We start from the raw sequence: 24,933 nt of genomic DNA on the forward strand, positions 1-24,933 counted from the left end.
CCAACATCCTTCTCTCTGCCTGCCTCCTTCGTTCTTGTGCTGTGAAGTGTCCCTGGTCCGTTGTCACAGACTGTGTCTGTTCGTTCTTCAGTAGCGCGCACTTCTAGTCCCACTGTAGTCAGCAGCACAGGCACCACACCCAGGTACTCAGGAGTCACATGAGCAAATGTGCATGTGTGTGCCAGACAGGCATGGTCACTCCTATGGATACTAACCTGCCTAGCAGTCCTCACACAGGGCATGTGCTTTTATTTTCACAGTGTGTATTAACACACTTACTTATGTGTGGTTTATTCTCTGTGAAGTGACCTAGGTAACTTTGTGGTCCAGATGCTGCAAAATATGTAAAAGTTTAGAATTTTTATGTAACACTTAAAAAATGTTTCTTGTTAAATAGTAATTGGGCTGTTCAATAGTGAAGTTGATCATGATGGTATACTTCAACTTCATTTATTAAGGGTGCGCTATGGTTAGGTGCAGTGCTCCCTCTTGTGGGAGGTTTTAGGATAAATAACGGAGTCACATTTGAAAAACATCTGGACCATAGAAACAAACAATATTTCACTCTTTGACCGGCTCAGTCCATTCTAGCTCACAAAATTTCCTGGTAACTTTTAGAAGCAAAACAGTTGATTTAAACAACTGATTAATCAAATCTCAGCTTTAAAATGTCAATATCTTGTGATATCTTTTTAAAAAACGTGAAAACTTGTGACGAGTGATGCGATGAATGACCCGTCAGGACTGGGCGATGTGCAGTGAGAGGATATGCCCCACTGTGGTACCACTCTGCTTCCAGAGCAGGCCCCAGGCCCTCCTTAGCCCTGCATGCTTCTGCTGGGTTATTAGGCATGTTTGCTGCACTGAATATGCTACTATAACCTCCATGGGGCAGACACTCTGCCCATAAAAGGCAGTTAACCAGGCATTTATTCAACCACATGGATAAACAGGACCACATTATGATCTAAACAGGAAATGGGGTTAAAATCCTGTGGAAGTAGCCAGCAGAGGCTTTGTTTAAGGTTCTGTTGCATTGCACTGCCCCTTGTAGCCTCCTGGTTTGGTTTGTTGTTCCTCCCACAGGCAATGCATGCATCAGTCATGGAAACTCAAAACTAATGCTATAGTTTTGCCCCTCTCCCTTTTGAAAACTAAAACTAAAGCTTAACTTAACAATGGTAAAAAGGCTGAGGATGCATATTTTTGAACTGTCAGGTTGTACTAATAATATGCTTCCCCACATCTCCCTCTTCCTTCTCCCCCTTCTTTGGGGGTGGCGACTCCTCCTGCAGCTCTGTGGTACGGGAGCAGGAGTGTAGGCTGAGTCAGGAGCCAGCCGAGGTAGAGGGAGCACGCCGGCCCATCCCTGATGCGGAAAGCCAGGAGGAGCCGGACCAATCCACGCTCAGCCTGGCGGAGAAGATGGCCATCTTCAACAGACTGACCCAGAAGCCTGTCCTCAACCCCGCTGCGCGCAGAGACGGCCGGGCGAGGCGTGGGAACGCCCGCTACCAGACCCAGCCCATCATCTCTGGAGAGGTGGAGCAAGTTTTTATTTATTTATTTATTTTTTTAATCTTTTCTGGCAACACCGGCTCTTAGCTCTTAGATGAACTTCATGAGACTTATTATGCGGTGGCACTGACTGAAGAGTGCTGGAGTTGCCGAGAGTGTCAGTGACTGGGAGATGAACTCCGACCCTGGTCAGACCCGATGCTGAATGTGTACCGACCAATTAAGACAGTGGAAGGTGTTGCCTGCTTAAAGCCCTATAGCTTTACTCCGTGTTCCCAGGCTGTACTGGGGTAGGCCGATGTGATGTGATCTTCCTCACAGCTGCCGACCTCCCACTGAAACTCATGACATCTCTGCAAGGCCAGGTTTCTGAGGCCTTCTTGTACTTTAAAATGATGTTTTCTCACGAAAACCCATAGCCCTGGAGAGAATTATTTTGTTCACACAGCTGGATTTCAAACTTGCCCCCTGAGGAGAACCTAAGTGAAAATTTTGAACCTTTTAATTACGCTTCGCATATTTTCTGTTCACACGGGTACGCACGCATACACGTGCGCACTAGTGTGTGCACTAGTCCTTGACGCTTCTCTTTGGTACAGGATTGCTCGGACTCCGACCTTTCTGAGGAGGAAGTGCGGCGCTCAGATGGACTGAGTGAACTGGACTATGTGAGAGGCTGAAGCTCTGCTCGCTGCTGGTCCTGAGCTTGCGCTCCTAGCGCTCTGAGCCATAGCACAGTCGCGAGTGCTGCAGTGTCCTTACTCCAGACTCTTCTGGGGGATCAGTTGTATGTTAGCATGCTGCTAGCTATGAGTCTTAACACGTATGGTAGATTCAGGAAGTATTCACGCTCCTTTACTTGTTGCACACTTTATTGTGTTTTGGATTTGATTTTGAATGTATATAATTGGCATTTTTGCATTCATTTACATTTGATTTTGAATAGATATAATTGTTGTCTCTACCAACTCCAAGGGGCTGTCATATGCCTTTTACTCAACAGTGGCTTCTGTCTTGCCAGTCTACCATAAAGACCTGATTTATACAGTGCTGCAGAGATAGTTATCTGTCAAACAGGTTCTCCCATCTCTGAACAAGGCCCTTCTTGCGCAGATTCCCACTTTGGGTAGATGGCCAATTCTAGGAATGTTCAATTTTGTGCTTCTTCCATTTCAGAATTGTTTGAAGCCACTGCCCTGGGAACACTCAAAACTTTGATATTGTTTTATATCCTTGCCCTGATCTAAGTGTGATGAATTGATACATTTGACAAACTGTGGGCCCTTATAGATGGCAGAGTGCTATGTCCACTCAATTGAAATTGCACGAGGTAGAGTGGAGTTGGGGTCTACCTGTAAACAGGATGCTTCTGACCACATGTTTGAGTTCTACAGTAAAGGTTCTGAACACTTTTGTGAATAAGAAATTTTAAAACTTCAATTTCAAATTTCTGAAAACATTTCTTCATTACAGGTAAAAATTGCAGCTATTTCCATTCGAAATCAAAACCACAACACAGTAAAGTGTGAGACAAGTAAAGTGAATCTGAATCCACTGTATGTCAGTGTGGCCTCGTACTGATGGCAAGTGTCCTTTACAAACCCCGTTTTCGTTAAGAGGCAGTGTTCTAATTCGCCGTTTCCCTGGACAAGCCATTGATGAGCCTGGTGTGTAGTATGGGCCATCTGTTCGGAACTGTGTTTGTGCCACTGCTTCCTCTAGGATGTGTCCCATCCGTGCTGCCTTTGCTGCAGGAGGGTACTGAATGTGTTATGGGTCTAGAGCTGGTGCAGAGAAGGCTTTTTCTCTTGTGTAAAGGTCATAAGATCTCGCTTCCTCTATAGTGTCATTTAAGAGGTTTATTCTTTTGTTTCCCAGGTGTGTATGCATGTGTGTGTGTGTGTGTCATGAAGTTTGAGAATATCTGAGTGTGCTATCTTTGGTGCATCATGTGCTGCTTGTGATTTGAGAGTGCATAGACTTTGAATGCAGTGACTTCTTTCCCTGATTAGAAAGCCTTATGAACAGTGTGTGTGTGTGTGTGTGTGTGTGTTTGGTTTGTTTGTTTTTTTTCCTCAGTGTATGTCAATTTTGTGTGTTTCTCTGTGTGTATGATCTTTTGTTACTTGTGGTTGTGAGTTTGAGGATGGTGACTTTGATGAGTCAGCAAGATTAACTGTATGTGTGTCTGCGTGCATGTGTGTGTGTGCATGTTTATACAAGTGTGTATTAGTGTTTGTGTTTGTCCCTGTGTTGAGACTTCCTGTTACTGGGCACACTGATATTCCATTTCACTTGCTGATCCGTTTTTACTTCTTCTGCTGGTCTTCCCACACTGCTCTTGCCTTGTCTCCTTTATCATACTTCCTGCCTTTCATGTGTCCTTTGTGTAGTGTCCTCATCTGTTTCCCTGCACCCTTCTCCCCCTGCCCTTCTCATATATTCTTTCGGTCTTCTCCCGACTGCAGGTTGAAGGTGTGTCGTCCTTAAGCACCTCCTCTTCAGCCATTAGATCTTCCACAGTTTCCACGGCACATGCTGGTGACCTCCACCTGACCACTCCCAACATGTCCAGCATAACCTATGACCAAAGAACCCTCCCTTCCTGGCATCAATCACAAACTGTTACGCCCGTCCAGAACTTGAAAGGGCCCTCTGAACCATCTGCAGTCCAGAGCGAGGAGCCTAACTTGGGTATTGGCAAGAGGAAGCACCCCTCTCCGGAAAGTGTGAAGCAGCCAGCCAGAGAGTGGGATGGACCAAAGGGACACAGCCAGGAAGCAGTGACCTCCTGGGATCTTCAGGACACGGACAGTCAACAGGGGTCAACAACAGCAGTGCCAGGTAGGATAAAAGTGGACAACATATACATGCACTCACCGGCAACTTTATTATGAACACTTGTTTGACTGTTCGTTAATGTAAATATGTAATCAGCCAATCACATGGTAGCAAGGCATCAAGCCAATCATCAGAATGGGGAAGAAGGGCGATTTAGTGACTTTCAACTTGGCATTGTTGTGCTGGATGGGCTGGTCTGAGTATTTCACAAACTGGCTACTTCCTTCATGTCACAAAGCTCAAATAATCTCAAATTGGTTTCTTGAACGCAACGATGAGTTTTCTGTACGCAAATGGCCTCCACAGTCACCAGATCTCAATCCAACAAGCACGTTTGGGATGTGGTAGAATGGGACATTCGCACCATGGACGCGCAGCCGACAAATTTGCATTAACCGTGTGATACTTTCTTGTCGATATGGACGTACATCTCTGATGAATGTTTCTAGCACTTTGTTGAATCTATGCTGTGAAGAATTAAGGCAAAAGAGCATCCAACCCAGTACTAGCACGGTGTACCTAATAAATCAACCTGTGTGTGTGCATATATTTTTGGTTGCTCTGTCCTTCTATGCTCTGCGTGCTCGCACTACTGAGTATGCATGGAATATGTCCTGCAGAACTGATGGCAGGCCAGCCCTGCTCTTTCTGAAGCATGCAGCTTTGTTTTGGTATGATGTGCATGTCTGACTAGAAGACTTCAGTAATGTTACAGAGAACGGTAGAGTGCGTGTTTCGCACCGTACTCTGAGATGCCATTTCCTGCTGTGGATGTGGTCCGTTTATATTTGAATCTACAGAGAGCACGTGTGTGCGCATGTACATTCGTGTGTGTGTGTGTGTTTGTTTTCCCATCATGCATTATTTATGTAAATCAGATAAAACTGTGAGAATCTCACCAATAGCATGGCACCAGGAAAAATAACACTCACCCCCATCCGAATGCTGTGTAGGTTGGGGTGTGTGTAAGCTCAGCCACTGGGTTGTCCTAACAGCTTCCTGTGTGTGTGTGTGTGTGTGTGTGTGTGTGTGTGTGTGTGTGTGTGTAACAGGTCTTCCTGAGCAGACAGTTGCAGCAAAAGGCATAGTAGCGGTGGCTGCATCACAGCCCATGAGCTGGAGCGCCTCTCTCACGCAGCATACACACGCTCAGACACACACTCTGCAGTCGCCCGAGTCCGGACGGCCTGCTGCTGAGGACGGTGAAGGGAATCGAGAGAGATTGCAGGACTTGTACGCGGGACAGGAGGACGAGCTCTCCGACATTATGTCATCCAAGCAAATATCTATTAAAGACAGGTGAGCTGCCTTTACCGCATGTGTGTTAGTGCTTGAACTGAGGTGAACCAAAGTGTATGCCTTCATCGTGCATCCACGTCTCCTTTTGGCTTTTTAAGGGTGACGGGAGATTAGATGAACACACACCTCTCAAACACAGTTTTGGAACACTAGTTCATGAATAGTATTGTTTTTCACTAGACATTCAATACATTTCTAGTTACACTGTTACAGCCTAATTGCATGTGTGTGATTTTTCTCCGTTGGAAGTTTTTGGAGTGCTGGAATGTGGTCTGACGAGATGTGACAGAGGCCAGGACCCATGAAGCATTTCTATATAAGGCTGTGGTGGATCATAGACATGTGCTTGATCATTAAAGTCCAGACTGGACTGAACTGTTTATGAATGTTAAAGCTTCCAGGACACTGTAGTCCTGGCAGTCTGTCAAAGTGGAGGCAAATGTTTAAAAGAGTGATGTTGCTAGCAAAAAGATTATTTTTGCAAGTACATATGTGTGATGTGTTTTTAAGAGCCAGACAGAAAGAGAGCGCAGGAGATATACAGAACATAAAAAAAATATACAACATGGTTTCATTTCTTTGTGACATGCATGAGATTCCATCTGTACATCATGATGTTTACATAAATGACCAAAACCAAGTGTTCTTTTGAGTGATATAAAGCAACACCTTGGTTATCAAATCTATACTTTCCTTTTTCATATTTGCGTCATCCTAATATCATGGAGTCAGTGTAGCCCGAGATCATGATCTTGAAGTTTCTGTCTGTTTATAAGTGCACCTTGCCACCATAATTGTGGACATGTGCTGATAGAGACGGAAATGTCAGACTGACCGCAGTGTTGTTACCAAAGTGTTGTACACATGATGGATGATTGGATATCTGATGCCACCAGCGACTTTCTGGCGTAAACAAGTAGGACTGTAAATTGATTTGATGATGCAGTAACCACATATAATCACTTTGTGTACGCTCTCTCTCCACCTCTCCTATTGGGCCCTCTGTGCCTCCGTCCTGCTCCACCTCTCCTATTGGGCCCTCTGTGCCTCCGTCCTGCTCCACCTCTCCTATTGGGCCCTCTGTGCCTCCGTCCTGCTCCACCTCTCCTATTGGGCCCTCTGTGCCTCCGTCCTGCTCCACCTCCCCTATTGGGCCCTCTGTGCCTCCGTCCTGCTCCACCTCCCCTATTGGGCCCTCTTTGCCTCTGTCCTGCTCCACCTCTCCTATTGGGCCCTCTGTGCCTCCGTCCTCCTCCACCTCTCCTATTGGGCCCTCTGTGCCTCCGTCCTCCTCCACCTCTCCTATTGGGCCCTCTGTGCCTCTGTCCTGCTCCACCTCTCCTATTGGGCCCTCTGTGCCTCCGTCCTCCTCCACCTCTCCTATTGGGCCCTCTGTGCCTCCGTCCTCCTCCACCTCTCCTATTGGGCCCTCTGTGCCTCTGTCCTGCTCCACCTCCCCTATTGGGCCCTCTGTGCCTCCGTCCTCCTCCACCTCCCCTATTGGGCCCTCTGTGCCTCTGTCCTGCTCCACCTCTCCTATTGGGCCCTCTGTCCCTGCACCCTCTGCTATCTGCTACTGCTTCTGTTTCTAGAAGAGATTTGGATTTGGCTTGCTCTGAGTGTGTGTGTGTGTGTGTGTGTGTGTGTGTGTGTGTGTGTGTGTGTGTGTGTGTGTGTGTGTGTGTGTGTGTGTGGTGTGTGTGTGTGTGTGTGTGTGTGTGTGTGTGTGTGTGTGTGTGTCTGCCAGACTGGCTCTGCTGAGGAAGAGTGGTGAGGAAGACTGGAGAAACAGGATCAATAAGAAGCAGGATGTTGTGAAAGTGGCCATTTCAGAGAGGCATGCTCAGCTTTGGGAGGTGGAGCAGACATTTAAGAAGAAGGTAACTCCTCAAAATTGAAATTTTAAACACTTATTGGATGAAACAGTGTCAACATTCCAAACTCTTGTTCTTTATATTTTCTGCTTAGATCTGAATGCATAATATAAATCAATTTTTCTCAAGTTTATTTGCACATGCAGAAAAAGAGGTATTACTTTGTTATTCAACTGTGTATCACATAACCATCTATTGCCCAGTCAAAAACTGAAAATTATGGTTGTTTACTGTCAGAGAGTCATTCCAAAGGATGCTTGAACACAATGGGAGTGTGTGGCCTCCCTCTTCTCTGTCTGCACGCGTTCATGCGCCTCTGGCAGTGGTGGGTAAAATTGCCCCTAGATTCCCTGCTGCCTGTTTTTAGGGTTGATGTGGAATTTATTGGCCAAGTGTGGTTGTGTTTTGAATGGGGCCGTGTAATAATATTCATCCATCCAATTTGTAATGCATTTTCCTGTATAATTAACATGAATAATTTGTTTTATTTTTGTATTTAGTTGTGTGTCCTATGTACTGCAAATTCTAAATTATTTTCATCCTTTATATTTACCTTAAGCAGGAGTATACTGTCTTAATAGTATCACTTGTCTGATTGAACTTGACTAAGCAGGTCTGTAACATTCTAAGTCAAAAATGGTATATAAATATGCAAAAATGTAAATAGAAATACCCCTGTTCTAATGCATTTACCTGACTAAGTAGAAAGAGTAGTTTATCTGTGTTGAAATATGCCTGTAATTGTTTGAGATGCATATATATGGAAGAATTTTGATATCTTCCATATTTGGGATATGGATATTCTGGTTTTGAATGCTAGCTTCTTTTCTGTAGTGTCATGGTTTTGGTTTCATGTTTTTGGTTGTACTGTTTCAATTGTGAGCTAAGGTACTTTTGTAGCAGTGGTTTTACCCTTCAGTTGAGACTCAAGCACCATAATTTCTGGTAATCTTATTATTCCATTACTCTTGAGCACGAATGTTTTTCAGTTGTAATGTGGTTTGTTTAGTCTTTATTTAGAGATGCCCTAAAGTCTTTCTGCATGCAGTGGAATAAATAAAAGATAATGAACCTAGAAGACAACAGAGGAATCAAACTATGTGCTTTTATGGGTAATGTGGAGAAAAGCACTAATTTTCTGTGAGATAAAAAAAAAAAAAAAAAAAATTCTAGAGCCAGTTGTATTGTTTAAGGTTTTTAGGGCCATTCTTGTCCTTGTTCATTTTACCCCCTTTTTTAGGGCAATGGGATTATAGATGACTTTGCAGTTTCTGATCAGCTCTGGGTAAGACTAACCGCTCCTCTTCTGTGAGGCTTCAAGCCACTGTTGGGGGTGTGGCTGTGTGCTGTACTGATGATTCTTCCCTGCTGTTATGGTGGTGGCGTGAGTGCGTGTTTGACTTCACAATTACGGTGACGGTGTGCTGTACTGCTGTTTCTTCCCAGCTGTTATGGTGATCTACCCGCTTGCTTGTGGTGGTGGATTTGCGAGTTCATATCACTACCTTGATGGCAATGCATTTGAACTTTAAACCAGTTGACATTAACAAAAAAGGAGGTGACTCCTGTGATATCTATAGTGATGGCTTTATGCAGTTCTGCCTTGCCATCATGGGAGATTATTTTGACCACATTTATATGGCCTCATTATACTGTCATTGCAGCCATCGTGTTGTACTTGGTCTTGGATTGTGGTACTAAATATTATCAATTGTGACTTGTTTCAAACTCAGATTGATCTGTCCTCCTGTTTTGGATAAAATTACATATAGGTAACATTGGCGGTGTGTTTTGAAGCTAATCTTGTGTGCATTGTGATGTTTGTTACTCACTTCAGTTTCAACTTTTCTTTTTGTTGAGGTCAGTATCACTGCTCTACATAGAGGTCATCTCTGTCTGCTGCTTTCTCTCCCTCCATCATCCTTTCTTTTGTACCTCTCCATCTTGTCTCTTTTCCCCTCCGTTTCTTCTGTAGGAACCTGTCTTTTCTTCCACTCTTTCCTGTGCCTCTGAGTCTCTGGATCCCATTGATCCCCCACCACAGGTGAGCAAGAGAATGCAGGTAACGGCGTTCTCTCCTGGGTCGTGGACGCGCTCCTTAAAGCAGTCTTTCATGTGTACAATCTCATTTTGCACCGAAGAACTGCTCAATATTTGTGCCATATCCGTGCCATGCTCTTCTCCCCAGTGGATTACTATTCCTTAATTTTGCTCTGCTCCCATTACTCTGAGCTCATCTGCCTGTCCCTGTTCATGGGCCGAAGCACATCCCACTGCGCAGCGATTTCCTGTCTCCTAGTTCCCCCTACATCTTATGTTTTACATCTTTTTTATTTTTATTTTTTAAACTTAAATTTGCTATTTTGGTAGCTTGTTAAATCCTGGATGTGCTGGTGACTGGTATACTTGCTGTAGTGCCTGCTTTAGCTCTTAACAAAGCTGTAGTCTTGATTCACTCATGGTGAGAGGCGTTCTCTCTCTGACACACATTCTCAAAAAGAGAATCCTCCTCCTCTGCTCCTCCTCAAAAAGACTTCAGCTTCTTTTGTCTGCATGTATATTTCAGTTCAAAGAAATTGCTTTCATGTTGTTCTACAAAACATTGTTCTACATTACATACAATTATTGCCTTTGGTTATGTAATATTTCCTGAAGATCACTGAGATGCAATTTTCAAGTTTTAGTTTTAACTATTTAACTATTGTCCAAGGACACTTAAGACTCTACCAGAAGAGTTAGAATAGAATGTCACTCTCTTCATTCAGTCTGTACACAAAAATGCACATACCTAACAGCAAGGTGTATGTACATGTGCAACATGGATATATTGGCACAAAGGTTTCTGATTTACAGTTACTTTCTGCAAAAAAAAAAAAATGTATATAGACCTGAGATACTGTCACCTGAGCTTCTTTGCCCTTGAAGTTCAGTAGGGTGGGGGGTGGTAGGTTAAATGTCATGTACTGCCTGGCCTTTGCTGTGTCTTATCTTTGCTTTCTCATCTGTTGTCTTCTCTTTCCACTCACCTGTTTTCTCACCTGTCTTTTCCTGCGCCTCTATCCTCTTCCTGCCATGAAGGCCAAACCCCTGCTCGTGCAGGCCGATGAACGTCACCCCTGGAGAAGGAAGGTGCTCTATATCATGCAACAGCTGACACACACACAACATTAGCACTGAAATGAGGGTTTGCTTTTTATGGACTTCATCAAACTTCTGAAAGGCATCTCTGCTTCTGGTGTACAGAGCTACGTGTTCACAGCGCACCACATGTTTAAAGGTTTTGGGAGGAAGAATGCTGAGGAACCCTGATTTTTTGGGTTGGGTTTTGTAATGAAGAAATTGTGCTAAAAGATTTTATTTTTTTAATGATCTAAAATGGAAAAAAAACCATTTGTGAAAGTCATCAGCGATGAATCTGAATCAGACTCTTTGAATATGAGATGAAGTGGTAAGTTTCTGTCTGTCTGTGCCCCTCTTGTCCAGAGGATGGCAGGTGAGGAAGAGGAGGCCCAGAGGATTGAGCGCATGCAGATGTCCATCCAGGAGCGCAAGCAGCTCATTACAGCTCAAGAGAGTGCCTGGAAGGTCAAAGGTCAGGGAGCGGCCAATGACTCCACCCAGTTCACCGTGGCTGGACGTATGGTCAAGAAAGGTCAGACAGCATACCATGCATATATTTATTTGTTTATTTATTTGTTTGTTTGTTTGTTTGTTTATTTAAATAATATCTCTGAAATATCATCTCCTTAAAACAGTACAGTGGCATAGTTCAGAATTTTTTCAGTTCTGAATGTGTTGAGGATTAGCTAATATTAGCAAAATGTAATATGGCATGCACTATATGGTATTTCATTGTGTTGTAGAAGTCACAGTTATGAAGTCTCTGTGAATGGCTGAGTTATTCGAGACAGTGTGTTGTAGAAGTTGTGGTCATATGTTCTCTGAGTGGTTGAATCACTCCAGACACAGTTTTAGTAGTGGTGGTTATGTCGTCTCTGTGAATGTTTGAGTTATTTCCAACACTGTGTCAGGACTTGCAGCCCCTGATGTGCTTGTAAATCCCGGATTGTCTTCTGCACCCTTCAAAAACAAGAATGCTATTTCCAAACCTCAGGAAGGTAAGGGACCACACGCACAAGTGTGTGTGTGTGTGTGTGTGTACACACGGAAGCACATACACACTGCGTATTTTTACATTTTATAAAATACAAATATTCATCTGGAATACAGAAAATAATTTGGTGAATTAAAGGAGTTTTGGTATACTTTTTTTGAAAAGGATCTGAGCAGATTCAAAAAGGAGTTCTTGTTGGTACTGCACATTATTTTGGTACATCATAATGTTTGTTTATACTTTAATGTTTATCTGTGTATACTGCAACTGCTGCCTTTGCGATATGATGTTGAATATTTGATAAGTTCAAGCCAAACCCAGCAAAAACCCACCACCATCATCCTGTGTCTTGTCATTTGTTGCCAGGGCTTTTTTTGAAGCCGCATCTGACTGCCACAGCACAATAACCTGTTTTATAAACCAAAGAATTGTGAATGCTGTGTTGATCTGCTTCTAACTATAATTGATATGTGTTTTGTCTTATCACATTCTATCAAGAAATACCATTATTTACCTTATATTTAATGCTTATTCAGAGATTGAGGTTAGGCAAGACATGAAACTGGAGTCAGACAAGAAGTTGGACAAGCTGGAGTCCTTCCTGGGTCGGCTCAACAGTAAAGGTGAGCAATGCCAGTCCAGCTGCCCCGTGCGAGAACACTGATGTACTAAAACTAAAGGCTAAAATCTGCAGCTTTTAACCTACTCATTTGTTTACTCTTGTCATGTCTGTCACTCAGTGGACGGATTTCAGGAGACTACACTTACAGTCACTGAGAAGTCAGTTAAAGAGGTCATGACCCTGGATGATGAGTGCTTTGATAAGTTCTACAAACACACAGAGGAGCTTGTCAACGTTGCCAGCAAAGTGGAGATCGACGATGACTTTGATGCCATCTTTGGAGCTCAGATGCCCAAGTAAGAGTTTAAATTATTAATTGATGTGTATGGGAAGATAGACATTTACCATCTTTACACTGAGCATAATCATTTTAGGATGTTTACATAAGGTATTATCTTGGATGTTACTGTAACAGTAGATGTAAGCCAGGCATTGGTGGTGACCAGAATAGCACACTGGGAGATAACGGTCAAATTAATTGTTGGTATGGCCACCAAACCTGACGTTCAACCCAAACACTGCAGATGTATTTTAACTGCAACTTGCAAACATTTGTCAGTGCCCAAAACACAGTTAGTGGGTGGTCACAGAACTACACAGAAGGTCTTGGACCTGTTGTTGTGTTTTTGAACTACGTTGTGTGTCCTGACCTTTTACCTGGGTATTTTCCAGGCTGACCTCAGAGATGGTGCAGCATAAGCTGGCGGTGCGTCCAGCGCGAAACGTGCAGGCGTCGAGGAACCCTCTGAAGCAGCTTGCAGCCCGTGATGACCTGAGACAAGAATACACAGAGCAGAGACTCAACATTGGCCTGCTGGAGAGCAAGAGGATGAAACAGGAGAAGAGTGAGCAATGGAGAGAGCAGAAAAAAAGTTGGGGTGATGGGTTACTGGGAGTGTGACTGCTCATGGTGGCTTTCTGAGATGAGACTTCTAAATACAAGTCACAAGCCATTGGTAGCTATGTTTTGCACACATGTTAAGGATTGAGTGTATTGTGTATTGTTTGTGTGTGTGTGTTTTTAAATTTATATATATAATATACACACAAGTGGCTTTGTGTTCCTCAAAGAAATCTACACATGCAAAACCCTTTGCAGAGTACAGTCACACATACCAGTATGCCAGTAGACTAGTATAGTAGACAGTACTAGGAACTGTCTCAGTAGTCTGTATTACCATGTGACTGCTTTTCTGTATTTGTGTATATATTTGCTTCATTTCACATTTTGAGACAAGTATAGCCCCCCCCCCCACTCTTTTATTTCTCTCTCTCTCTCTCTCTCTCTCTCTCTCAGTGAGTAAGAGCAGTGGGTTCTCAGCTGTGGCTCTGGCTGGTTTGGCCAGTAAGGAGAACTTCAGCAGTGTGAATCTACGCAGTGTGAATATGACTGAGCAGAGCTCCCACAATAGCCACATGCCCTACAAGACTACCATGCTCATCCAGGTCAAAGGTCAGTAACTCAGCCAGCCCTGGATAGCATGAGACATCCAGCATATTCCATTCATTAACATATGCATGCACATTTATGCAGACATGCAACATGTGTATTATGGCGAACACAGATTATAACAGTTTAAGTAAATCCACCCTGTTTTCTATTTTGTTTCTGTGCTTATGAAGAATAAAATCAATTAGTTCTAGCTGTTACCACTGTGTTCACCAACATCAATAATTTCCCCACTCTAGACACATCATTCTAGACTGAGATTAAAAAAAAGAAGACGAGCTATGTTAGTGTGCATTATCCAATTGAACCTTGCTTGTGCCATCACCTAACTGATGAGTTATCAGCTCAGTTGGCAGCTGTAAGTAGAGTATGTTGCATCTCAGGGTCCTGTGATATGCTTGCACATATTAGGAATTGTCCTTGTGTTTAAGAACATCAATGCATCACTGTGTTTGCAGACTGCCTTTCTTCAGTGTAATATGGTGGGGACACATTGTTCATGTTCTGGGCCGTCTCTTTAAATTTACCGCGGCTGCAGAGCACTAGCTCTCATATGGCATGAGTGTATGTATTCTGTGCTGGATAAGGCATGAGTGTATGTATTCTGTGCTGGATAAGGCATGAGTGTATGTATTCTGTGCTGGATAAGGCATGAGTGTATGTATTCTGTGCTGGATAAGGCATGAGTGTAGGTATTCTGTGCTGGATAAGGCATGAGTGTATGTATTATGCGCTGGTTTTGTTCATTGCGGTAACACCCCTCCCCCCAGTCTTCAGTAGTACACTGTCTAATTCTACTATTCTCCTGTTCCTATAGAGAAATAATTGAGGAACATCCCATGCAGTTTCCCCCTTTTTTTTTTTCTTTTTTTTTTAAACGTTTTATTAGGTCGACGGCACGTCCAGACCAGGCTAGTTGAGCCCAGAGCTTCTTCTCTGAACAGTGGCGATTGTTTCCTCCTGGTCACACCCCACTTCTGCTTCATCTGGATTGGAGAGTTTGCAAACGTCATTGAGAAGGCCAAAGTGAGTGCTTATGGAGATAATGGAGACAAGCATGTCATTAATTCTGTACATATTTACATGAATGGGGCCTAATTGGTGAATGAAACACCAAAATCCCCTATGTATGCCTGCACAGATACTCTTACATGAGAATATGACGGCATTGTCATTTATGGCTTTAATCGAAGGGTGGAATGTGAGACTCCAGTAGAGCAGGGATTTTAAGGACATTAATGTATTTAATTTTGTCTCTATATATTAATTTAAATGGAATTCAAATCTAATACTACTTATTGTCCCACAGTAGTACACAGATAAACTGAGAAACAACACACAAAATATTACTTGTTGCTCCATTTAAATAGCTCTGTTCATATTCGTGTTTGACAAGTACCTCCATGTCAAAACAGTACTGTGGTTAGACTTCTGACACATCACACCAGAGGCAGGACGTTGGTTTTAAAAGACAGGAAATCTCACAAAGCAAAGATCTGTCAAGTAGGCATGTTTTTCAAAAACAGAGAACACTGAAATGTGTATGGGGTTGAATCTGACCCACGTCTGAGCAAGTACCCCTTTTAACAATGACTATGAAGTCTTTACTCATTATTTTTTCATATTAATCCAGAGTGAGGAACAAGAGATTATGTAATAAACATTGAGATATGTATAACAAAGTGATCTGGGCAAATAGAAGCTCACTCTCTCTCGCTCTCTCTTTGCGCCATAAGGTGAAGGTAAACCTCTCCTCCTCTCTACAGGCCTCTGAGCTGGCCACCTTCATCCAGACAAAGCACGACCTGGGCTGCAGAGCCTTGTATGTGCAGGTTGTCGAAGAGGGGATCAACACACACAGCCATGCAGCCAAGGACTTCTGGAAGATTCTGGGAGGACAGAGCAGCTACCAAGGCAATATGCTCTATCCTCATCTTCTGCCACAGTCATGCCTGCATGCTGGAGATTGAATGTGTGCCCGACATGCTGTAGATCATGTGTGATTGTGTGTGAGCCGTGCTTCAGCTGTAGTGCTGTTCTTGAGGATGTGGATGGCGAGGGCTGATCTGAGATCTGTGTTTAGTATGTAATAACAGTAGTCGTCGGCTTGTATGCCACAGCTGCAGGGACTCCAGAGGAGGATGAGTTCTACGAGAGCGCCATAGTTGAGACGAACTGCATCTACAGGTTGCAGGAGGACAAGCTGGTGCCTGATGATGATTACTGGGGTAGAATGCCACGCTGCACCATGCTCCACCCCACAGAGGTCAGGCCCCGCCCATCACAGCCATTAGCTACCAGTAATGCTAAAAGCACTATGACCACGTCGGTGACAGTGTTGTATAGCTAATTAAAGCTGCACAATGAATGTGAATTAAAGAATTGTGTGTGTGTGTGTGTGTGTGTGTGTGTGTGTGTGCGTGCAGGTTCTGGTGTTTGATTTTGGCAGTGAGGTGTATGTATGGCATGGTAAAGAGGTGACACTGGCACAGAGGAAGGTAGCTTTTCAGCTGGCCAAGCACCTGTGGAACGAGACGTTTGACTACACAACCTGCGATATCAACCCCCTCGACCCAGGAGAGTGCAACTCCCTTATCCCCAGGTGAGCTAAGACTGCACGTGTCAGCAGAGGCAGGGAGGCAGGCTTGTAGCACCGGCATGCACCCAGCCACCTGTTAGTGGTTATGTTCGCTGTATAGTGTTGTCAGTGTTATGTAGCAAGTTGTTTTGGCACCTGGAGCCTTTTAAAGATGTGACCTGGTGAAGGCTCTTGGTGGAAGGGTAGTCTGTTGTTGTTGTTGTTAGGAGAGTATGCTTCCAAATACTGAGCTCATTCCTCCTGTCAGGACACCAGCCAGGAATTTTTGTTTTTCATAAACACAAGCTTGGTTACCCATGGCAGTGCCTAAAACATAAGGCCAAGCGCTTCCATTTGGCAAAAACATCTCCCCTCTCTCTCTGTTTCTCTCTTGTTCAGAGTTTAACCTGGCTGTTTCTGGACTCTGTAATAGTCCTGATGCTGTGTTTCATGCTTTATCTGGTTGTTCCAGACTGACTCCCCCTTGTAGCTCCTGGCGCAGGTTCTTGGAGGGTCAGGATTTAGCTTTAACCATACTCTATTTTTGGTTGCTCTGCTACTCTTGCTAACTTGCTACTGAGACAAGCAAAGTTTCTGATTCAGAGGTTTTCTAGGTGAGCATGTCAAGGTCAGTATGTAGATGTGATGAGATTTTCATGCTTTAGTGAAATCATGGATAAAGCATGAATTTGTTGTCTACTTATGCACTTGTAATATTTGTGGCTTTGAAGAAAAATGGCATGTAGAACCAGGTGCAAGTAAATTACACAGGGATGCTAATAACAAATTGATGCAATTTAATTAATACTCTTGCAATTCTCACAATCTGGCTTTGATTCCTACATAAAGGGCTTTTTAAACTCAACTCTCTCTCTCCTTTTTTTCCCTCTCTCCTCTCTAATGCACCTGTCTCTATCTGTATACATTTCCACACCTACTTCATAGTATTTATTTCTCTGTGTGGGTGTTAGGAAAGGGCAGGGTCGTCCAGATTGGGCTGTGTTTGGTAGGCTGACCCAGCATAATGAGACTACGCTGTTTAAGGAGAAGTTTCTAGACTGGATTGACTCCAGTAAGGCTTCAAAGAAGAACGGCGACACACAAGCCATAGATCAAAAGGTACTGCCAAACTGAAAGGCATATCAATTCTGCTCTTTAGTTTCTTGCTTTATTTTTGAATTTTTGTGACTGAGTAACTGATATCACTAACTTCCTTGCTCTTAGCCTCATTAGCCGTTGTATTGTCACAGACATGTTTGATAGGTGTACAGTTGCAAACTGTAATTCATAGTCTGTTGGCATGCCCAGTTTTTCAGCTGGCCTCCACCTTGTATCTCATTGTGCAGTTTTCTAACTACAGGACTGCTGCTGATTTGGATGTCTTGGATGAATAAGTGCAGTATTATGTGCAGTTCTTGAATATCCAAGATAATACCTTCACTATTATTGTAAATATAACTATAGCAGAAGATACCACCTGAAAGATTTTAAATGAACATTTACACAGTTTTAGGAAGGAGAATGTTTACTACTTACTTTTACCTTGTAGGAGGTACACAGTGGAGATTGCCAGCCATACAACACCTCTCTAATGTTGCCGCTGTCACACGCGCCTGTTCGGACCATTCTAGAAGGAGTAGACGTGGGTCGGGGTTACGGCTTGGTGGAGGGAGCTGAAGGGCGAAACTTTGAGATCAGCACTCTGTCTGTTGATGTGTGGCACATTCTGGAATTTGACTACAGGTATAGAGTTCATTATTTTGTCACCTGAACGCATTTTGCTATTTTATATGGTGAAATGTTTAAGCCGAACCTGAAAGAAGGTGTGGATATATGGTGGAATTTAATGTGTGATGTGTGTTTCCTTCTACAGTCGCCTGCCTAAGCAGAGCATTGGGCAGTTCCATGAGGGAGACACATATGTTGTTAAATGGAAGTACATGATCAGCACAGCAGGTGAGCTCTCAGGCACTGATTCTGTCAGGTGGGGGGTTGCACATGGACCTCAACAAAGTAACACAAACAACGTCATTTCTCCATAATGGTTTGGAACTAGTGTGCATTTGTCTGCTTCCTTAATGTGTCCTTAAAGTAAGCCCTCTGTCAATGATTACCTTCCCTCCACTCTCATACCAGCACCATGTAAAAACTCATAAGCTATGTCTCAGCATGAGCCATCATGACAAAGTGAATATCTTTCGTGTGTGTGTGTGTGTGTGTGTGTGTGTGTGTGTGTGTGTGTTTCCTCAGTTGGAAAGAGGCTGCATTCAGAGCGGATCATTGGTCCGGGGAAGGAGAAGTGTGCCTATTTTTTTTGGCAGGGTCGTAACTCTACGGTTAGTGAGAAGGGAACTTCAGCTTTGATCACTGTGGAGCTGGATGAGGAGCGAGGAGCACAGGTACCTCCACTGGTGTATTCCAGACATTAGAAATCTTAGCTTAAGCAATATAATAGAATTATCAATATAACATACTGCATACAGCATCATATACTGCTTATAGGCCCTTCGACATAGAAAGATGTATTAAAGACTGTAAGGGTGTGTGTGTTTCAGGTCCAGGTGCAGCAAGGAAAGGAGCTTCCCTGTTTCCTTCAGTGTTTTAATGGAGGGATGATTATTCATGCAGGAAAGAGAGAAGAAGAAGAGGAGAATACACAGAGTATGTCCCCTGAGTCTGGCCTCTTCACGACTAATGCTTTAGTTCGCTCCTTTAGTCATTTAGTCCATTTTAGCACACTTCTTTATTAATGTACTGACACGTTTCAATATCGAGTTGCAAAACAGAAATATTTTCCATGCAATTATCCGCGTGATGAGAGGTTAGGAGTGTAGAATGTTAGTGTGACTAACATGAGGAGGGGTTTGTCTCTGACATTGAAATTCCTGTTTCCGACATGTCAGTCATGGATCAAGTATATGGCTGAAAACAGGAAACAGCTGGCTTGTCCAGATAGTGCCCAGCTAACAGTGGGATTAAAGCAGCCCTTGTGTTCATATGACAATGTCACTAAGCTTCAGTGGCAGTCCAAAAATAAATAAATATTAGGGCTCGTGCTGTGTATGCAAGAATATATACCCGGTTTAGGCCCCACTTACAAACTCACAACTGATCAGTGGTGAGCTTTTAGGTGGATGTTCATTACCGATTGTATTGATCAGTGTCTTTGCTCCAACTAAAGCGTGGCAATAATTCCTCTGGTATGATTGTGTGTGTATGTGTGTGTGTGTGTATATAACAAGTTTTTGCGAGGCTTCTGAAAAAGGTGCTCCGTTTGTAGCTTTGCCTCCTTCCGTATGTGCTTAGGTATGAGATTCACACTCTTTGTGCTGCTCTCCTCACTGCATGCAAATCGTCTGACTGACCTTATTAGTGATATTCTGACCTTTTGCGTCCAGGTGCCTGGCGGTTGTACTGTGTAAGAGGCGAGAAGACTGTTGAGGGCCACCTGCTGGAGGTGGTGTGTCACTGCAGCAGCCTGCGCTCTCGGACCTCCATGATTCTGTTGAACATCCCCAAAGCCAGCATTTACCTGTGGCACGGCTGCAAGGCCCAGAGACACACGAAAGATGTGGGCCGCACCACCGCAAACAAGATTAAAGAGCAGTGAGCGAATACAGGGCACGCACTGACACACACATGCACTCATGCACACAGATGTCCACAAACGCACTAACCATGTCAAACGTGCATAGTTCTCCGTTCTGTCTTTTGCTTGTACACAAGTGCTTGCATACACACATCTTGGTTGTTTTGCTCTGTTGTCAGGTGTCCTCTGGAGGCGGGGCTTCACAGTAGTTGCAAAGTGACCATTCAGGAATGTGAGGAAGGAACAGAACCAGTAGGCTTCTGGGAAGCCTTTTCAAGGCGGGACCGGAAAGCATATGACTGCATGATTCATGGTGAGGCGAGATAAACCACTCTCTATGTATTACAGTATGTGCTAGTGTGATATTACATGTGCAAATTAAATTACATGTTAATTTGTGTTTCAGATGTAGGGAAGTTTAACTTCACACCACGACTGTACCAGCTGAGCAGCACTTCTGGGGAGTTTGCTGCTGTGGAGTTTGGGTGTCCATACAGAGAGGCAAGCCTGGTCAACTCCATGCCCTTCCATCAAGAGGATCTGTACAATGCCTCTCAGCCAGGTGCAGTACAGAAGACAGACGTCACCACTGCCAAGCGTTTCCACACATTTACTAAGATTTCACAATGAAATGGCCTGCCAGACACTGTTCTAGTCAAGGAGTACTGCATAAAGATGAGCTAAATGATGCCTGTCAGGGCAGTGATGTCATTTCCCTTTTGGCTGTTTTCTTGTTTTCTCACAGCTCTTTTTTTGGTGGATAATCACCATGAGGTGTACCTGTGGCAGGGATGGTGGCCTCAGGCCAGTGATAACACAGGCTCCGCCCGCATCCGATGGGACTCGGACAGGAAGTGCGCCATGGAAACTGTGCTCCAGTACTGCCGAGGTAACACCAATCAATAAAGCTTGTTAATGCAAAAAAAAAAACCCCAAAAAAAACTTTCTAATAATGTAATTAATAAATGTAAAACCTTGACACCAATATGGCTCTCTTGTTTGTTCGTTCATTCATTCATTCTTTCCTGTGCTCTCTTGTTGATCAGATTTATGAGTAAAAAGGGATGACTCTAAAACAGAAGTGTAGAGTTCTTTAATACTTTGCCTCTGCAGTAGACATTTTTACAGATTTGGTCAAAACTCATCTGAATACTTATCTGTACTGTCTCCTGTCTCACTACAATAAATTTTTTTTATAAACGACGTGTGTGTGTGTGTCTTCTCATACAGAGAAGAATGAGAAGAAGCCTCCAAAAGCTTACCTGATTCATGCCGGACTGGAGCCCCTCACCTTCACAAACATGTTTCCCTGCTGGGAACACAGAGAGGATATCGCTGAGATCACAGAGAAGGTTGTACTTACACATACACACAGTGACATACAACTGCACAACCATACACACAATTCCAAAGTGCCAAAATTTATATGAACCAAGACAAGCACAAAGTTTGGATGGGTGTGGATGGATTGATGGATGAATGACCAGAGACCATTTCTCTATACCCTATCCTGTATTGTAGGAGGCAGAAGTATGTAATCAGATCATTCTCGTGGAGGACGTCTTGACCAGACTTTGTAAGACCACATATCCCCTGTCTGAACTTATGGACAGGCCCCTCCCAGAAGGTGTCGACCCTCTGCGCCTTGAGACGTATCTGTCAGATGAAGACTTTGAGGTGAGTTATTAACTTCTGATTAAACACTTGTTGCTTAAGTTAAAAAGAAAGGATGTTGTTTGCAATAACTGCCTGTTTCTGGTTCTGAATTGTGCTGTAGACTTCATCAGGGGTAAAACACTGTTACTTCTGTGTGGTACATTTTGAAACCGATGCCTGCGTTCTAAAACCTGTGTACACAGCATGTCCCTTTGCTTCACTTTCTCTCTCTTGCTGTCTGTCTCTCATCTCTTTTGCTTTTTCTCTCAATCTTGCTATTTCTCTCTCATGCTCCCTTTCTCTCACTCGCTCCATCTTTCTCTCACTTTTCACTTTCTTTTGCTCTAATTTTTTCTTTCTCCCCTCGCCCTTATTTTGTAAATTGTCTCGTCGTCTTGCTCCTTCTTCCTACCCCTCTTGTCTGAAGTCTCCGTAACATCTCTTATTTGTGTCTCATTCTGTCTATCTTCTTTCTCCTGTGGTGGAATAGTCTTGCATCTGACAGAGGTTAAATTTTCCTTTCACTTCAGGGTGTGGGGGCCTATGGGAAGGTGAGTTCTTAAAGAACCCCGGTGTTCTCCCCACATCCACAAAATCCTTACGTTTGGAATTGATCACCCAGAATTCCTTTTTGCTTGTATTGCATCCCTCACCAGATTGTGCTTTCTCTGTAAACTGGGTGTGTAAGTCACCTAGCACAAATTATTAACTCACTTTTTTCCATGCATGTGTTTTTCATATTAATTTATTAATTGCTTTTTTTTTTTTTTTTTGAGTGCCTTTAATACTTTGAATTTATTGCCCTTGAATCAACCTTTTCTACTAAGGTCACAGTTGATTATTATAACCTTTTAGATTTTGAATATTATGCTTTTAATTTGGATTGAGTCTTTTTAATTAATTTTTAATTTTAATTTTGATGTAGTACATCACCACAAATTGTTTATAGCTTAATTTAAAAGTTTAATAAAAATAAAAGTACTTGTGAGGAAGCTCAACAGGTACAGTTGTAGATGTCTCATCTGCCCTGGTCTCATATGATTTGTCTTAATTTAGTTTTATGGCATAAAAATTCTGTGCAAAAGTGGGATGAAATAGAGTGGATTTTTTTTGCTTTTACTAAAATGACTGAATGATGTGATTAAAATTTGACTGGGTACTGAAATGATTAAAACTAAATAATGTGGGAGCTCTATTCTTGTGGAAAAAGACTGGGTTGATCATTTCTAGCCAAACCATTCAAATGGTACGTAATCTACATAATCTAAATGTATAACAAACCACCCTTGCAAAACCTAAAACATTCAACATGATGATTAAACCAGATGGACTAATATTTCAAACCAAAATGACAACAGTAATGAACTATTTACAAGTGCAATAGTAAATGGATCAGTCAACAAAGGATGTATTTTCCTAACATACCAATGTACCAGTTATACCATGTCCTAATAAAAGCCTGTAAACTGTGACTGTAATGTCCAAACTAATAAACTTTATCTAACTGACCACAATACCACAAGCCTTGGTACTATGCCAGTTTGAAGTGTAACCCTTTCTGCACACGAGAGAGAAAAATGCATTGTTCATACATTAGTCTTGCTTTTTATATGCCAAAAAGGTCATGAGCTATACCAATTTCCAACATCATTATAGAAACTATATTGGAGAAGCAGAACTCCACAAATGCTGTTATTTTCCCACAGATTCTGTTTTCCTCATTTTGGCATAATTAGAAAGAAACACTTTGTACTAGCACCAAGATCAGCATCTTCACAACTCCCTGATCAATGATTGGGTGCAAGGAGTTTCTTTCATTATAGTTGCATAATAAATCAATACAGTAGGTTTTTAAAACTTTTATTGTCGACTAACCAAAATTTTAACGATCCACCTAAGCACATTTTCTCACACAGTAATTTCAAAAGCAGTTTGCCTAGTTTTGCACTATTGGCAGTCAGGATCTCATAATCAGGATCTCATAAAAGGGGTGTGTTGGTGTTGATGTGTTGCAGTTTTACAGCACTTTGTGTCTCTTTTACAGAAAGCCTTGGAGATGACCAGGAGTGAGTATGAGGTGCTGCCGGGATGGAAGCAGGTGAACATGAAGAAAGCCAAAGGATTGTTCTAGAAGCATTCGGAGTCACACATGCAGTGATGTTCGTGGTGGTACAGGGGGCGTGAGAAGGCGCGCACACACATGGCGACAGATTATACTCCCTTTCTACCTGGACCCTCTGAAGCACAGGGGTGAATTTACTCCTGTGAGGGAGCAGTAAGAAGAAGATCAAGATGTGGATGTTAAGGAATGGCAGAGGTTTACCAGCCTCTTGTAACATATATCATCTTTTTCTCCTTGATCTGTTTTCATCATATGTCTCATACTTTTGAGTGAATTGTGGAAACCAGTGTTTCCTTGATGGAGCTTTTGTATCTTTCAGTTTTTTTTTTTTTCAGTTCAGACATCCATTCCGCTCAACAGCCCTGCAGCCAGCTGGCCCCCTCTGCAAACAGAAGAACCATACTTCCTTGCAGGCTTGCTTTGGACATAATTGCCTGTAATAATTTGTCCTTGTAGAAAGACATTACAGGGACTAAGCAGGAATAAGTGTACAGTTAGAAATCTGAAGTGTTGTACTAATGATAATGGTCCCAGTCTGCACGTCTTCGTGCCATAACAAATTGTGTGTGTGTGCGCATGTTGGGGTGGGGGTGGGTGTGTGTGGGGGTGTGTGTGTTTTGTCTTTGTCTGTATGGTAAATGTGGGTTTGGTTTTATTAGCATGAATTTAAAGAAGATTGGTGAAGAAGAGCTCAGATTCTACAGTGTATAGTGCCTTTGCGTTCATGTACAGTTTATATAATGAAATATTATAGTCTGAAGTTTTAAGACTTTTGTGAATATATAAATAACACTAGAGGGAAATAAACAGTGAACAGTGTATATCTGCCATACCTATTGTGTTATATTCTGTAACCTCCTTAAATGTGTGGTCACTTGGTGTTTGAAACAGACACTATCAGAGGCCAGGTCAAAGCAGGACCCAGCATGTTTAGTCAAGTTAAGATGTCCTCTTAATTTCAGATGATGGGATGTAATCTTCTCACATGTGTATTCCACCCGAGTGTGTATGAATGCTCTTGCACTGTGAACTTGTACAGTTCGTATTATACTTTTGCAGAATAAGCACTTCTGCGAAAACATTTTATCAAGAGGAACTTTTCCTTCCACTCTTATAGACTAGTCCAAGTTTTCGCTCACATGTGTAACTTTGTAAGGATCATTAGACTGGTAAACCACTCTTTTATAATACACTTGGAAGTGTTTTGGTATTGTTAGTTTGAGGCACTAGGAAAAAAATTGTTCAAAAGAACGTGGTTTAATGTTCATAC

The 24,933-nt window shown here is 42.8% G+C and overlaps 1 protein-coding gene across 3 annotated transcripts in view; it reads left to right on the forward strand.

Annotated features, from left to right (window-relative positions):
* The window catches only part of svila (supervillin a), a 40,656-nt gene extending 16,165 nt beyond the window's left edge, over positions 1-24,491 (forward strand). For 2 of the 3 annotated variants that reach the window (XM_035533212.1, XM_035533214.1), the window contains exons 13-44: positions 48-143; positions 1,296-1,542; positions 2,118-2,186; positions 3,987-4,362; positions 5,412-5,658; positions 7,406-7,538; positions 8,773-8,817; positions 9,508-9,576; positions 10,611-10,661; positions 11,016-11,184; positions 11,564-11,650; positions 12,183-12,269; positions 12,387-12,564; positions 12,941-13,113; positions 13,566-13,721; positions 14,608-14,744; positions 15,485-15,632; positions 15,839-15,984; positions 16,145-16,320; positions 17,268-17,415; positions 17,846-18,039; positions 18,170-18,252; positions 18,547-18,695; positions 18,852-18,957; positions 19,695-19,902; positions 20,065-20,198; positions 20,292-20,447; positions 20,631-20,774; positions 21,116-21,237; positions 21,407-21,562; positions 22,072-22,092; positions 23,586-24,491. In XM_035533212.1, coding sequence (XP_035389105.1) covers positions 48-143; positions 1,296-1,542; positions 2,118-2,186; positions 3,987-4,362; positions 5,412-5,658; positions 7,406-7,538; positions 8,773-8,817; positions 9,508-9,576; positions 10,611-10,661; positions 11,016-11,184; positions 11,564-11,650; positions 12,183-12,269; positions 12,387-12,564; positions 12,941-13,113; positions 13,566-13,721; positions 14,608-14,744; positions 15,485-15,632; positions 15,839-15,984; positions 16,145-16,320; positions 17,268-17,415; positions 17,846-18,039; positions 18,170-18,252; positions 18,547-18,695; positions 18,852-18,957; positions 19,695-19,902; positions 20,065-20,198; positions 20,292-20,447; positions 20,631-20,774; positions 21,116-21,237; positions 21,407-21,562; positions 22,072-22,092; positions 23,586-23,672 — 4,498 coding nt within the window. In that variant the 3' untranslated portion in view covers positions 23,673-24,491. The remainder of the gene's footprint in view (positions 1-47; positions 144-1,295; positions 1,543-2,117; positions 2,187-3,986; positions 4,363-5,411; positions 5,659-7,405; positions 7,539-8,772; positions 8,818-9,507; positions 9,577-10,610; positions 10,662-11,015; positions 11,185-11,563; positions 11,651-12,182; positions 12,270-12,386; positions 12,565-12,940; positions 13,114-13,565; positions 13,722-14,607; positions 14,745-15,484; positions 15,633-15,838; positions 15,985-16,144; positions 16,321-17,267; positions 17,416-17,845; positions 18,040-18,169; positions 18,253-18,546; positions 18,696-18,851; positions 18,958-19,694; positions 19,903-20,064; positions 20,199-20,291; positions 20,448-20,630; positions 20,775-21,115; positions 21,238-21,406; positions 21,563-22,071; positions 22,093-23,585) is intronic. The other variant, XM_035533213.1, reaches the window with a different exon arrangement.
* The last annotated feature ends 442 nt before the right edge of the window (positions 24,492-24,933 follow it).

Source organism: Electrophorus electricus, chromosome 14, assembly GCF_013358815.1.
Source record: "Electrophorus electricus isolate fEleEle1 chromosome 14, fEleEle1.pri, whole genome shotgun sequence".
Classification (NCBI taxonomy): Eukaryota; Metazoa; Chordata; class Actinopteri; order Gymnotiformes; family Gymnotidae; genus Electrophorus; species Electrophorus electricus.